This window comes from Scylla paramamosain, chromosome 17, assembly GCF_035594125.1.
Source record: "Scylla paramamosain isolate STU-SP2022 chromosome 17, ASM3559412v1, whole genome shotgun sequence".
Lineage (NCBI taxonomy): Eukaryota > Metazoa > Arthropoda > Malacostraca > Decapoda > Portunidae > Scylla > Scylla paramamosain.
In genome coordinates, this window is record NC_087167.1 from 17,755,373 (window position 1) to 17,767,321 (window position 11,949).

Sequence of the window (11,949 nt, forward strand, 5' to 3'; positions counted from 1 at the left end):
CAAGAGGGAGGTTTCAAAACACCTATCCACTGTATTTTTACCATTACATGTGACATTTGTATGGGAACTGGCAATAAGTGGGCCTTTTTGTTTTTGTTCATATTTTTTGTTGCACTAGACCAGTAGCCCTCTTGTAAAAAAAAAAAAAAGAAAAAAAGACATTTTGATAATGCTGCCGTGTTTTCCATGTTTATATTGTAATGACTTAAAAGTTAAGAAGGATAAAGATTAGTCTGTAAAAGCCACAATGCTTCCTGTGTTCCCTTTACGACATTATTTTCCAAACCATATTTTACACGGGCAATACTGAATATCTCTGATAGCATCACATTAAACTGAAAAAAAATTATGGTGTCGTGTGGCGCGAGTTTAACTGCGATTGGCCCCGTAGTTCCGAGATGTAAGCTTAACGGTTAGACTGGGACGACCTAAGTGACATTATAAGCTGTAACGTTTACTCTTCCTTCACATTGAGGGAAAGTAGGATTAGATGGAGGAAGAAAGTATGGTGGTTCTTTTCTCCTGATTTGGCATCAGGAGGATTATAAACACGGCAACTTTTGTGAGTCTTTATTGAATACAAGGGTGCAAGACTGACAGGCAAGCAGACAAGCAGGCAGACAAGCGTAGAGGGCATCAGGGAGGGCGGTGTCCTGTGGAGATGGTGGCAGTGGTGCAGCTGCAGGTGACGACGAAGGAGGAAAAGAAGTGGTGTGTGTTAAGCCCCGTTTTCGTCCGTTTTGTCACGGTTTTATTGCTCCTGTTGTGATACTGTAGCCATCACAATAACAGCAGCAGTTGCAGCCGTTTTTGTTATAGTCGTGGCTGTGACACCATTACCATCCGCATGATGAGGATTGGCGTTTAGTGCACTCTTCATTGAGGTCCTGTGCATGAGAGAAGTGTGCATGAGTAATACACACACACACACACACACACACACTCACCCACTCACTGACACACACACACACACACACACACACACACACACACACACAGACTCACAAACACACACACACACAGACTCACAAACACACACACACACAGACTCACACACACACACACACACACACACACACACACACACACACACACACACACACACACACACACACACACACACACACACACACACATCCCCGCCTCCCTTGATCTGATATGTCGTGTCAAGTAATGGTGCTCTTCCTTGACGTTTAAACACCTGAAAAGAGCGTCGTGGTTTTGCATCCCAGGAGGATAATAAACACGGCAACTTTCGTGAGGCTTTATTGAAGCTCAGGGTGCGAGACAGACAGGCAGGCATACAGGGGTTGAAGGCAACAGGGAGGGCAGTGTCTGGTGGAAGCGGTGGCGGTGGTGCAGCTAAAGATGTCGACAAAGGAGGAGAAGGGACACGTGTTCAGTTTCGTTTCGGTCTGTTTCCTCATGATTGTATTGCCGATGTTGTTCTGGCATCGCCAGAACAACAACAGGAGCAGCAGCAAAAACTGCCGTTTCTGCTAACCTCGTTCTTCTGACGAGTGGCATGAAGAGCGTTGGCGTCCAGTGCACGCTGCAGCGATAGTCTGTGTATAAGAGAAGTGTGCACGATTAGCGACACACACACACACAAACACACACACACAAACGCAAGCACGCGCGCTTGAACCCAGAGACATGCATGCACATGCGTTCGCCCGTGCGTGCATGTTTCTGGGTTCGACTCCCGGGCGCGCAGAGGCAAATGGGCAAGCCTCTTAATGTACAGCGTCTGTCCATCAGCAGCAAGCAAGTATGGGATGTGAGCCGAGGGCGGTGGCACCGCTGTCCCGGTGTGTGGCGAGTGAGTGGTCTCAGTCCTACCTAGAGATGGATCGTTAGGAACTCTGGTCCCTTTCCGTTCAGGAACGCATGGCTGTGTTGAGACCAGCAGACGAATGGGTGAATGACACACACACACACACACACACACACACACACACACACACACACACTTACCCGATCAATCCCTGCAGTATCGAGACATGCGAAGATTTCTTCCAAGGTTGCAGTATCTGAAAACATAGAAATAGTTGAATGTACATATACATGAATGAAAAAATGATGGAATCTTTGAGAACAGAAACTCGTGGATTCAAAATGAACACATTCACCACTAACACCACCACCACCACCATCGCCACCACTAACACCACCACCATCGCCACCACTAACACCACCACCATCGCCACCACTAACACCACCACCATCGCCACCACTAACACCACCATCATCGCCACCACTAATACCACCACCATCGCTACCACTAACACCACCACCATCGCCACCACTAACACCACCACCATCGCCACCACCACCAACACCACCATCGCCATCACCACCAACACCACCAACATCGCCATCACCACCAACACCACCAACATCGCCATCACCACTAACACCACCACCATCGCCATCACCACTAACACCACCACCATCGCCATCACCACTAACATCACCACCATCGCCTTCACCACTAACACCACCACTTTCGCCATCACCACTAACACCACCAGTATCACCATCACCACTAACACCACCACCATCACCATCACCACTAGCACCACCACCATCGCCATCACCACTAACACCACCACCACCGCCATCGCCACGTCTGGAGACGCCATAATGTGGGCTCCACACGTCCATGTAGCAGTGCCTGTGTGATAGAGAGTAGGAGGAGGAAAAAGAGGAAAGAACTAAATTTCTGCACAAAAACGGAAGCCGAGAAAACTTTTTTTTTTTTTTTGGGGGGAGGGGCGAAGTCGAGTTGGAAGTAAAATATCTAAATTTACTCAGACCCACTATAGTGCAGTAGTCTCTTGAGCTTGTCTTTTTAAACAACTCTTGTGTGGACCCCGTGCACGGGAGCTGCGTCTCGTCGCGCTATGCAGTCTTGCAAAGCAATCCTTCACATGGTGCTCGTGCAGGTGAGCATGTGCAGCAGTGGTGATCCTACACTAACTTTATTTTTGTCACAAATGCCCCTTTCCCACTGGGCAACTCAGCAGCGTATCTCGTCAGCGTTGAAGTTCGTAAATACCGGAGATTTCACACGCAGTCACGACTACATAAAGTAGTGCTGCAGGCGCGAGTAAGTGGCGCTGCTCGTCACAATACCTGGCATTCATTTGTAACTTTCGCACTTAGCTGCACCCGCTTGACTCAATTCGGCAGTCCCTTAAGCAGAACTTCAAACTGTAACGGTGTCACATAATTAATAATAATATGTAATGTAATTATAATGCCTTGCCTGATTAGCAATATAAGTGTATGTATACATATATGCATAGGTGTAGATAGTGGTGTTGGCGGATAAGGGTGGGGCGGATATGATCACACCACCCTACGTCACACACACACACCATGGAACTAATCGGTAGCACCTACATTATAGTATCTAAGTATTCTCCATAATTAATCTCTCCCTAATGTATTTTGGCATGTATTACTCTTAGCTCTAAGTAGCTTTTCCCTTGCCTTATTTATGTAATTAGAGAGTTATAATTATGAGTATATTCATGTACTGTGAGTGCGGTCAACCCGCCCATATTTCTACTGAAGGCGCTAAGCATCCCTTGTGCCGGCTCCGGCATTCTCTTGCCAGGGTGTAACGCTGTACTACGCAGAGGACATCCGTTGTCCCGTACACGCCACACCCATCTCCAGAACTCTGTACATATATCTAAATATACATATTTTTATACGTTCACCTTTGACATTCACCTGAAAACCACAGAAACTCACCAAGAGTGACTTTACCTATTATACAAAGGTAAGAAACTAATGAACAGTGTCCAGCGGTAATTGATAATTAAAAACCACTCTGGAACAAAACGCGCAACAGCTGGTACTCAAGCCACAGAAGAGAGTTGCGAAAGGGGTTAAAGAAGAAAACAGGCGGGGAAGCTGCTTACCTGGGTTGTCGCGCACTGGATCGAAGCAAGTGCTGCACTCTGTCTCCTTGTCGATGCCGCCACACAGGCAACTTTCTGTGGCGGGGATTAGGGAAGAGAAGTGTTACTGTGCTGCGAACGCCGGGGAGGACACACGTAGTGCGCACACACACACACACACACACACACAGACACACACACACACACACACACACACACACACACACACACACACACACACACACACACACAGAGCACACGCACACACAAACACACACACACACACACACACACACACACACACACACACACACACACACACACACACACACACACAGACTTTTACCGAAGGCTTCACTCAAACTCGAAGGAAGCTTAGGTTTTCCGCGTTTAGCCTCTGCGGCGTCCATGAGCAGCGTCGCCGCCAGCACCACGGCCAGCAGCGTCAGGGCGCGGCTCGCACTCGCGGCAGTCTTCATGACTCACGGACTTTCTGCAATACAGCCAAACAACACAAGTCAGGCGGCGACCCTTTGCACCTCTGTACTCTGTCCTCTCTTGCCTGCCGGGCAGAACCAGCACGAAGCTAAGGGCTGCCTTCCCTCCCTGCTGGTGGCTCGTGCACGTGCGGCGCATCACACGCCGCACAAGGATCGGCACAGTAAGCTTCGCACACCTTACCTGCAGCACAACAGCAACAAGCGGCGGGCGACAGCACGTGAGTGAGTGTATGGCGGCGAGGCAGTCACCTCCACTATAAATAGACATCCATGAAGGACTGTACTCCTCATGCGCCCCTCACCCTCCTGCAGGATCCCCCCGCTGCCCTGTGCCTCCCCACCCACTCGTGCTTTGTCATTATGCAGTAACAATAATGCATTGCAACGACGTCACAGCTCCGGAAATGTGGCACACATCATTTATTCACCGGAACTAAGGGGGTGGCGCTGGCAGGTGCAGTACGGTACCCAGTTAGCGGCCTGTCCCTTGTGAGCTTAGTCCTCTCTCGCACCAGGTTGTGGGTACAAGGATGCAGTGGGCGGGTGTAGGCACAGGGATGCAGTGGGAGGATGTGGGCACAGGGATGCAGTGGGAGGGTGTGGGCACAGGGATGCAGTGGGAGGGTGTGGGCACAGGGGTGCAGTGGAAGGGTGTGGGCACAGGGATGCAGTAGAAGGGTGTGGGCACAGGGATGCAGTGGAAGGGTGTGGGCACAGGGACGCAGTGGAAGGGTGTGGAAACAGCCATGAAAGAGGTTCTGCAATGAGATGTTGGTTTCATAGCTAAAAGGCGGCGAGTTCAATCCTCGCACGCGGCAGTTTTGGCCAGAGAGTGATGCCCTCTCAACTCTGACCAGACACCGCCACCTTGTAGCATACCAAGTTGTATCAAACAGTTTCTAGAGTAGATCTATATGGAAGTAAGAATTTACATGATTTAAGTTTGGTCACTATTCCCTTCAATAAACACCCCTTGACCAGCGATGCAGAGCTCCGGAAAGCGTTCTGGAAGTCTTGCTCTTGAAACACGACGGGCGTCTTCCTGCATCCCCGATGAATCTCTTACTCAGTGTCAAAATGGCGCTCCTTCAGATGCAGGTTTTCCCTACGTGCTCCCTCAGACGGCTTAAAGCACTGCACCAGCACTATCCATTGACGACCTGGTCCTGGAGAACAAATTCCCGGAGAACTACCACGCGAATCCCAAAGAAAATGTTGAGGATGCTCCTTGTTACCACACAGACTGCCTCACCTTCTTCGTTCACGGAAATGGTGGGCTGCTCTTCAGCTAAGAGGAGAGGAAGGATTTTTAAAGTAACGCTCCCTGAGATCTTTATTGGCTCCCTGTCCTCCCCCATCCACTCGCTCTCCCAGGCGCGGGTGTTACCAGTGGCTGCACGTGGGTGATCCTCTTCCACAGAAAAGCGCCCTCTTCCTGCGGGACTCGAACTAAGAGAACCAAACTAATTATTCTCGTGCTGTTACCTCTTCCCTCGCTTATCTATCTCGTCAGCTTGAGTCTTGAATCCAGCCCTGATCCACGTGATCTAGCAATTTCCAACTGGCAAAACTTACTGACAGGTGATCAACGAGCGTCACCACACACCCAGCGCATAACATCCATGCACCAACAGCATCTGGCAGCGCCTTGCCACACAACTACCAACCTCAATTCGCTATAACTCAGAACTTTCAGGAATCGATGGTTTATTGCACACATCGATTGATTATACATTTAATTCAGCGTGTGATGGTGTGTGCCTCGTCTCACTGAGATAACATTTAATGGGTAATAAGATTCTGCTGAGTAGTTCGAAAAATCATACATGAAATATCCTTCTAATTTTTGCAAGTTAGCCATCAACTCCAGCCAAAAGAGGTGATGAAAGCTCTACCACAGTGGTTCTTAACCTTGTTGGAGGTACTGAACCACGTAAATTTCAAACGTGCATTCACCTAACCTTCGTAGTTGGAAAAATAGAATGGTGCACAAAATGAACCATGCACACACACCTCCGTCGAATCCCTGAGACTGACTCACCGAACACCTGGGGTACGATCGAACCCAGGTTAGGAATCACTGCTCTACCACATGAAACAATGTTGTGTCATCATACTGTGTGAGTCTCTTTGCCATTGACCGCGTAGTTCTGGATATGTAGGATTGCGGTCAGACTAGTCCAGACCAGGCCGGGCCGCTCACTTGTATGACCCACACGGCTAAACATAACTTCACTCCGTTCGTAATGATTGTTGCATTCCTAAGTGACATTATAGGCCGTAGCAATTGCTCTTCCTTGACAGTGAGGGAAAGTAGGATTAGATGGCGGAGGAAGAGAGCGTATTGTTTCTTGTCTCCGGATTAACTACCAGGAGAATTATAAACAGGGCAACTTTTGCGAGGCTTTATCGTGGTGAAGAGTGCAACACAGACAGACAGGTAGACAGACAGGCAGACAGGCGCAGAGGGCATCAGAAGGGCGGTGTCTGCAAGAAGTGGTGATGGTGGTGCAGCTGAAGTTGGCGACGAAGGAGGAAGAGAAGTGGCGGGTGTTCAGTTTCAGTTTACTTGTTGCTGTGGTGACGCCGACATCACAGGAACAGCAACAACAGCAGCCAGTTTTGTTATGGTTCTGTCCGTGATGTCATTAAAAGCGAGAGGGGCGGGTGGGTCTTGCACATTCTGCAGCGAGGTCCTGCGTAGGTGAAAAGTATGCAAGATTAACACACACACACACACACAGGCAGTAGGCAGTAGACAGTAGGCACCTGCCGAAACGATAATTACTCCCAGTGAGATCTAAAGCACTGTTGTGAACTTATCATTAAACCCAGCTGTGACCTTACTGAACGTTTCCCTTTGTGTCTCACAACACAAGGGGGCAGTCACAGCCTGCCCTATAAAGACATCTCTCTTCCTCCACACAAAACTACAAGCACCTAATAACACACACACCCTTCACTCAAAATTTAAAAATTATCATGGCGACTCCTACACATGCCTCGGAGTCCCCATCTGGGGAGGGGACCATAAAATTTAATGTCCCCAGGTCGGACTGCCATTCTGTCGACGACCCTAAGTGTCTTGACACCCCCATCAACTTTTTCTTCATTAACTTCTGCAACATTCGCGGTCTAAGATCTAATTTTCAATCTGTAGAACACCACCTCTCCTCTTCTAAACCTCATCTTCTTTTCCTCACTGAAATTCAGGTGTCTCAGGCAACTGACAGTAGCTCCTTTTCTGTTCCCTCCTACTTTCTCTATCCTCGTTTTCGATCCAAAGCTGGATGTTGCGTTTATGTGCGCAATGACTTAACCTGCTCTCGTGCCCACGCTCTTGAATCTTCCGAGTTTTTCACCATCTGGCTACGACTACAGAGTTACTCTCAAATTAAATTTATCTGTGTTGTATACCTCTCACCTAACTCCTCTAATTATAAGAAATTCTTTGACTACTTAACTTCCAGAGTGGAGCACATTCTGACCCTCTTCCCTTTTGCAGAGATCTCCATTCTTGGAGACATCAATGTTTACAACCAGCTTTGGCTTTCCTCTCCCTTCACTGACCATCCTGGTGAACTAGCCTTCAACTTTGCCATCCTCCACGACCTAGAGCAATTGGTGCAATACCCTACTCGTATTCCTGACCGTCTTGGAGATACGCCCAACATTCTTGACCTTTTCCTGACCTCTAATGTTTCTGCTTATGCTGTCACCCTCTCTTCTCCGTTGGGCTCCTCCGATCACAATCTCATATCAGTATCTTGTCCTATCGCTCCATTCCCTCCTCAGGATCCCCCTAAGCGAAGGTGCCTCTGGCGTTTAGCCTCTTCTAGTTGGGGGGACCTGAGGAGGTACTTTGCTGATTTTCCTTGGGATGACTACTGCTTCCGTGTCAGAAACCCGTCTTTGTGTGCTGAGCGCATAACAGAGGTGATAGTGTCTGGCATGGAGGCGTACATTCCTCACTCTTTTTCTCGACCTAAACCTTCCTAACCTTGGTTCAACACAGCTTGTTCTCGTGCTATACATGATAGAGAGGTGGCCCACAAAATGTACTTAAGCCTTCCATCACCAGAATCTCATGCACTTTATATTCCTGCCCGGAACCATGCCAAGTCTGTTTTCCAACTAGCCAAAAATTCCTTTATTAACAGAAAGTGTCAAAACCTTTCAAGATCTAACTCCCCTCGTGACTTCTGGCATCTACCCAAAAATATCTCCAATAACTTTGCTTCTTCTTCTTTTCCTCTTTTATTTCAACCAGATGGCACCACTGCTATCACATCTATTTCTAAAGCTGAATTTTTCGCTCAAACCTTTGCTAAAAACTCTACCTTGGACGATTCTGGGCTTGTTCCTCCCTCTCCTTCATCCTCTGACTACTTCATGCCACCTATTAAAATTCTTCGCAATGATGTTTTCCATGCCCTCGCAGGCCTAAACCCTCGGAAGGGTTATGGACCTGATGGGGTCCCTCCTATTGTTCTCCGAAACTATATCTCCGTGCTTGCACCTTGCCTAGTCAAACTCTTTCAGTTCTGTTTGTCAACATCTACCTTTCCTTCTTGCTGGAAGTTTGCCTACATTCAGCCTGTTTCTAAAAAGGGAGACCGTTCTAATCCCTCAAACTACCGTCCTATTGCTTTAATTTCTTGCCTATCTAAAGTTTTTTAATCTATCCTCAACAGGAAGATTCTTAAACATCTATTACTTCACAACCTTCTATCTGATCACCAGTATGGGTTCTGTCAATGCCGCTCTACTGGTGATCTTCTGGCTTTCCATATTGAGTCTTGCTCATCCTCTTCTAGAGATTTTGGTGAAACTTTTGCTGTGCCTTATATATATCAAAAGCCTTTGATAGAGTCTGGCACAAAGCTTTGATTTCCAAACTACCCTCCTACGGCTTCTATTCTTCTCTCTGTCACTTCATCTCAAGTTTCCTTTCTGACCGTTCTATTGTTGCTGTGGTAGACGGTCATTGTTCTTCTCCTAAATCTATTAACAGTGGTGTTCCTCAGAGTTCTGTCCTGTCACCCACTCTGTTCTTATTATTCATTAATGATCTTCTAAACCAAACTTCTTGTCCTATCCACTCCTATGCTGATGATACCACCCTGCACTTTTCCACGTCTTTTCATAGACGTCCAACCCTTCAGGAAGCAAAAATTTCACGCAGGGAAGTCACAGAACGTTTGACTTCTGATCTTTCTAAAATTTCTGATTGGGCAAAGCAAACTTGGTATTGTTCAATGCCTCAAAAACTCAATTCTTCCATCTATCAACTCGACACAACCCCCTTTTACTTCAATGACACTCAACTGTCCCCCTCTTCTACACTGAACATCCTCGGTCTGTCCTTTACTTATAATCTGAACTGGAAACTTCACATCTCATCTCTAGCTAAAACAGCTTCTATGAAGTTAGGTGTTCTGAGACGCCTCCGCCAGTTTTTCTCATCCCCCCAGCTGCTAACTCTGTACAAGGGCCTTATCCGTCCATGTATGGAGTATGCTTCACATGTCTGGGGGGTTCCACTCATAACGCTCTTCTAGACAGGGTGGAATCAAAAGCTTTTCGTCTCATCAACTCCTCTCCTCTAACTGACTGTCTTCAGCCTCTCTCTCATCGCCGCAGTGTTGCATCTCTAGCTGTCTTCTACCGCTATTTTCATGCTAACTGTTTTTCTGATCTCGTTAACTGCATGCCTCCCCTCCTCCCGCGGCCTCGCTGCACATGACTTTCTTCTTTCTCTCACCCCTATTCTGTCCACCTCTCTAACGCAAGAGTTAACCAGTATTCTTAATCATTCATGACTTTCACTGGTAAATTCTGGAACTTCCTGCCTGCTTCTGTATTTCCACCTTCCTATGATTTGAATTCCTTCAAGAGGGAGGTTTCAAGACACTTATCCTTCAATTTTTGACTACCGCTTTGGACCCTTTTATGGGACTGGCATTTCAGTGGGCATTTTGTTTTTTATTGGATTTTTGTTGCCCTTGACCAGTGTCCCTCCCACATAAAAAAAACACACAAACAAACAAACAAATACACACACACACACACACACACACACACACACACACACACACACACACACACACACACACACACACACAAATAGAAATACACACACACACACACAAACAGAAACACACACACACACACACACACACACACACACACACACACACACACACACACACACACACACACACACACACACACACACACACAGAGAGAGAGAGAGAGAGATACACTTACAGTATCAATATCAACTCCGGTGAGGCATGCCAAGATTTCGTCCAAAGTTAAAGTATCTGAAAACACAGAAATGCAGTTGAATGATCGTATACATAAATAAGTAAGTGGTGGAATGTAAATAGATAGTGGAAGGCATAAATTCAAAATGAACGTAAAACCATAGGAAAATAAAAATAAAAAAAGGTTGCAGTAAGCCATCAGGCCTGTGCGTGGCAGTTCGTGTATATGAACATATTTACTTATTTCTACCTATCATTTTATAATCTTTCAAAGTTCCCAATGACTCAGCACTGATTATTAAATCAATTCCATTCATCTTCCACTCTATTTGAGAACCAGCTTCTTCCTGTCTCTCTTTAAATCTAACTTTTTCATGCCTGAATCCACTATCTCTTACTCTATCCTTACTCTATCCTGATCCTGATCCTAAGAATTTTGATTACGTTACCTTTTCTATATTCCCTATACCACTTAAAGATGTCTACCAGGTCTTCTCTTAACCTCCGCCTCTCAAAGGAATGTAAATTTAAAAGCTCAAGTCTCCTTTCGTAAGGAATGTTCCTCATCCCCTGTACCCTTTTGGTCATCCTCCTTTTGTTCTGATTTTAATCTGTCTGTCTGTCTGCTTGTTTGTTTTCCTGTCTGTCGTGTCACTCTATGAAGTCTTCCAAAGTAATATTTTGTTTAGTATGTGGCTTATCTATTGTATCTTTATCTATTTATTTTATTTTTTTTAGAACAGGAAGGTTGAAGGCGAGAGACCGCCTGTGATGGCCTTGTAAATATGTAGATATTTCAGTGGTGTCTGAGAAACGGCCTTCATTAAACGCCAAAAGAGGAATGGCAGTAATTACGCTTGGCAGTGAAATGCGAGAGACGCGGCCCATGTGTTCTCTTAAGACACAACACTAGAAACCCTCAGGGCACCACGAAAGGTTCCTACACGTTAATTATTGATACCGCTGAGAAGGAAACGGGGGGGAAGCTGCTCACCTGGATCGAAGCAGTTGCTGCAATCAGTTTCAAGGTTGATGCCGCCACACATGCAAAATTCTGTTGCGGGGAGTAGAAAAGAGAAGTGTTACTGTACTGCGAACATAGGGGAGAAGGACACACACACACACACACACACACACACACACACACACACACACACTAGATACACACACACACACACACACACACACACACACACACACACACACACACACACACACACACACACACTAGATACACAAACATGTTTAGATAAATAGTGTGCAAAA

At 46.7% G+C, this 11,949-nt stretch overlaps 1 protein-coding gene and 1 long non-coding RNA gene across 3 annotated transcripts; both read right to left on the reverse strand.

Moving 5' to 3' along the window:
• Window positions 1–1,251: 1,251 nt before the first annotated feature.
• Window positions 1,252–4,742, reverse strand: LOC135108544 (uncharacterized). 2 transcript variants are annotated; one of them, XM_064019664.1, is made up of 5 exons: window positions 4,596–4,742; window positions 4,261–4,407; window positions 3,936–4,010; window positions 1,978–2,033; window positions 1,252–1,565 (listed from the first exon to the last, which is right to left on the reverse strand). In XM_064019664.1, the coding sequence occupies exons 2-5, from the start codon at window positions 4,391–4,393 to the stop codon at window positions 1,500–1,502; spliced, it is 330 nt and encodes a 109-aa protein (XP_063875734.1). In that variant the 5' UTR covers window positions 4,394–4,407; window positions 4,596–4,742; the 3' UTR covers window positions 1,252–1,499. The 2 variants fall into 2 exon arrangements, with proteins under 2 accessions (XP_063875734.1, XP_063875733.1); XM_064019663.1 differs by having other exon boundaries at window positions 4,591–4,734.
• A 2,065-nt stretch (window positions 4,743–6,807) lies between these two features.
• Window positions 6,808–11,739, reverse strand: LOC135108539 (uncharacterized). Its single transcript, XR_010272332.1, has 3 exons — window positions 11,678–11,739; window positions 10,685–10,740; window positions 6,808–7,110 (listed from the first exon to the last, which is right to left on the reverse strand). It is a non-coding gene; the product is annotated as an uncharacterized LOC135108539 (long non-coding RNA).
• Window positions 11,740–11,949: the final 210 nt, after the last annotated feature.

Excerpts from the sequence above, each read along its gene's own strand:
- LOC135108544 (XM_064019664.1), bottom strand. The coding sequence starts at position 4,393 with ATGAAGACTGCCGCGAGTGCGAGCCGCGCCCTGACGCTGCTGGCCGTG. Across the intron at positions 4,011-4,260 it reads GAGTTTGAGTGAAGCCTTCG|AAAGTTGCCTGTGTGGCGGC; the intron begins GTAAAAGTCTGT and ends TCCCCGCCACAG. Across the intron at positions 1,566-1,977 it reads ATACTGCAGGGATTGATCGG|ACTATCGCTGCAGCGTGCAC; the intron begins GTAAGTGTGTGT and ends TCTTATACACAG.